The sequence below is a fragment of the Pelodiscus sinensis genome, chromosome 5 (genome assembly GCF_049634645.1).
Source record: "Pelodiscus sinensis isolate JC-2024 chromosome 5, ASM4963464v1, whole genome shotgun sequence".
NCBI lineage: Eukaryota > Metazoa > Chordata > Testudines > Trionychidae > Pelodiscus > Pelodiscus sinensis.
In genome coordinates, this window is record NC_134715.1 from 78075784 (window position 1) to 78078788 (window position 3005).

The following is a 3005-nucleotide window of genomic DNA, read 5'->3' on the forward strand; positions in this document are numbered from 1 at the left end:
TTCCATACATACAAGATGGGAAGCGACTGTCTAGGAAGGAGCATGGCGGAAAGGGATCTAGGGGTCATAGTGGACCATAAGTTGAATATGAGTCAACGGTGTGATGCTGTTGCAAAAAAAGCAAATATGATTCTAGGTTGTATCAACAGGTGTGTTGTAAGCAAAACTCGTGAAGTCATTCTGCCGCTCTACTCTGCACTAGTTAGGCCTCAGCTGGAGTACTGTGTCCAGTTCTGGGCGCCACATTTCAAGAAAGATGTGGAGAAATTGGAAAGGGTACAGAGAAGAGCGACAAGAATGATTAAAGGTTTAGAGAACATGACCTATGAAGCCAGGCTTCATGAACTGGGCTTGTTTAGTTTGGAAAAAAGAAGATTAAGGGGGGACATGATAGTGGTTTTCAAATATCTAAAAGGGTGTCACAAGGAGGAAGGAGAAAATTTGTTCCTCTTGGTTTCTGAGGACAGGACAAGGAGTAATGGGCTTAAAGTGCAGCAGGGGAGGTTTAGATTGGACATTAGGAAAAAATTCCTAACTGTCAGGGTGGTCAAATATTGGAATAAATTGCCAAGGGAGGTGGTGGAATCTCCCTCTCTGGAGATATTTAAGAACAGGTTAGATAGACATCTGTCAGGGATGGTGTAGACGGAGCTTGGTCCTGCCTTGAGGGCGGGGGGCTGGACTCGATGACCTCTTGAGGTCCCTTCCAGTCCTATTATTCTATTATTCTATGATTCTATGATTCTCTAATATTCTGGTCTATTAATCTCTTTAGGCATTTATAACACTTTCATTACACCTCATTCATAATTGCCAACATTTTTAAAAGCTTTTCTAGACAGGGCTGTAGGGACTTCCAAGGGTCAGAACAGGTCACCCACTCATTCTGGGAAGCAGTAAGTAAATTTGATAAGATTAATACAAACTCGTTCCTCTCAGATGCCCCTCGTTAGTGTATTTAGTTTCCTGAGGAGAAGTCTAGTGCGTGGCAATTCCCTAGACCACCCTTGTCACAGAGGAGCAACAGGCATTTCTCTCTTCTATCTTCGGAGAGTATCTCACCATTCTCTCCTCTTGGGTGGCTTCCAGGCTTCTCCCATTTGTATTTCTCTTGGACATTAGGGAAGTTTGGAGTTCCCATTCCTTGGATGTGCTTTAATCTCCTGATGAATCCATGTGTGCTCCTGCCACCCTGCCCCAGCATGCCCCTAGTGGTTCTGTGTACCCTTGTAGTTTTTGAGATACTCGGACAGGCAAATTTCTCCTTTAAAAAACATTTTAAAGAGAACTCAACAAGGGCTGTGTAGTTACTTAAAAGAAGTGGGGAGGCTTACTTGTCACAAAGTTATAACTACCATAGAAACTTAAATAAATATATAGACTGAGATTCTTAGTGAAGAATTTCAAGTATTCTCCCTTCCCTTTTCACATTCCCTCACACTGGAATGAATAGGTCCCATTTTTCTTTTAATGAAAGCTTTTAGGGGTGTCAGGATCAGTACTGTAATATGCCTTACCATTTAGGAGTACTAGCTGGGAATTGATGAGGCTTTTCCAAACAGTCAAGCTAATATGGCAGTTCAGATCCAATCCAGTTTCACATATTATCTATATTAAACAGAACATTAAAATTCTTTCTGCTACCCTGTAATACCTTAAGCATATAAGTGGGTTATTTGAAAGATATGTTATTGTACGATAGGAGGTTCTTCATGTCAAGGCTGTGTTACTTTGGCTCACAAATACTGTACATAGAACACTGTCCAAGTACCTTTCATGTAGGACTAGCATTTCACTACAGCACTTCAACTGTGTGGCTAATAAAACAGTTCTGGTGTTTGTTGCAGAGTTGCAATGGTAAGGGTCCCATTTTCACACAGAGTCCACCTTCACTTGATTGTTGTTCGTAATGAGTGGCGACGGTTTGGTTTTCATCCTATCTGCTGCATCATTAGAACTATCCTGAAAGAAAACCTTAGCTGTACAAATGGTGACAATAATTCTTTTGTATTCTCTTCTGAAATTCTGATTCAGGAGTCCATATATGATAGCATTAAGGCAGCTGTTGAAATATGCCATGTAGTAACTGGACACAAACAACCACTCTGGAATCCTGGGGATTATTTTGTCTGGATCGACAGCCACAGCCAGGCCTATAAAGTTCAAAGGAGCCCAGCAGACTGCAAACAGTACAAACACCACAAACATGGTGACAAAGTTTCTAAAATCATGTGGTTTCAGCCTGGGCTTGTTGTCAGGTTTAACCCTTCGCCGTACCTGAATAACAAGGATCCATATTCTCAAGTAGCAGAAAGTAACTATGGCTATGGGAAGCATGAAATGGAAAAACACTACTGCTATTGTATACGGTGAGCTCACAGATTGTGCAAATGTGCACGAGTAAATCCGTGGATCATATTGTAGAGATCCAACAAACAGATTGGGAACAATAGCAACAAACGTCAGGATCCAGATGAGAAGGACGTAGCACAGAGAATTCTTGTCACTATAAAGCTTGTCATACTTGAGGCTGTGGCAGATGTAGCAATATCGATTGATAGCAATGCCTGTAATGTTGAATATTGATCCAATGACACTTAGACCCATCAGAAAACCGCTTATTTGGCAGTGGAGGTAGCCCAGATTCCATCCATTATGAAAAACAGATGTCAGGACCAGCGGGTATGGGTAGATCGCCACTACCAAGTCTGCAATGGCCAGGCTTACAACAAATATATTTCCTGCAAAATAAATATGAAAAATATTTATTTCTCTTTTTTCTTTTGTTCTTTCTTCCGTCGTGTATCTCTGTATTTTTTTAACAGCCAGTCTCAGGGGAACACTCTAATTTCTATTAAAACAAACTTTATTTTCATGTATCAAATATAAGACTTTTTTTTAGAGATGAAACTATTCAGTTCTGAGATGTGCCTTTAAAAAAATATTTTATTGAGTTCAGTTCGTATAAAAATTCTATTTCTATTAAGTCATTTACTTGGGTTCTC

At 40.3% G+C, this 3005-nt stretch overlaps 1 protein-coding gene across 1 annotated transcript; it reads right to left on the reverse strand.

Annotated features, from left to right (window-relative positions):
- Positions 1-527: 527 nt before the first annotated feature.
- MTNR1A (melatonin receptor 1A) lies at positions 528-2739 on the reverse strand. Its single transcript, XM_006128505.4, has one exon. The coding sequence runs from the start codon at positions 2605-2607 to the stop codon at positions 1873-1875; it is 735 nt and encodes a 244-aa protein (XP_006128567.2). The 5' UTR covers positions 2608-2739; the 3' UTR covers positions 528-1872.
- Between the last annotated feature and the right edge of the window lie 266 nt (positions 2740-3005).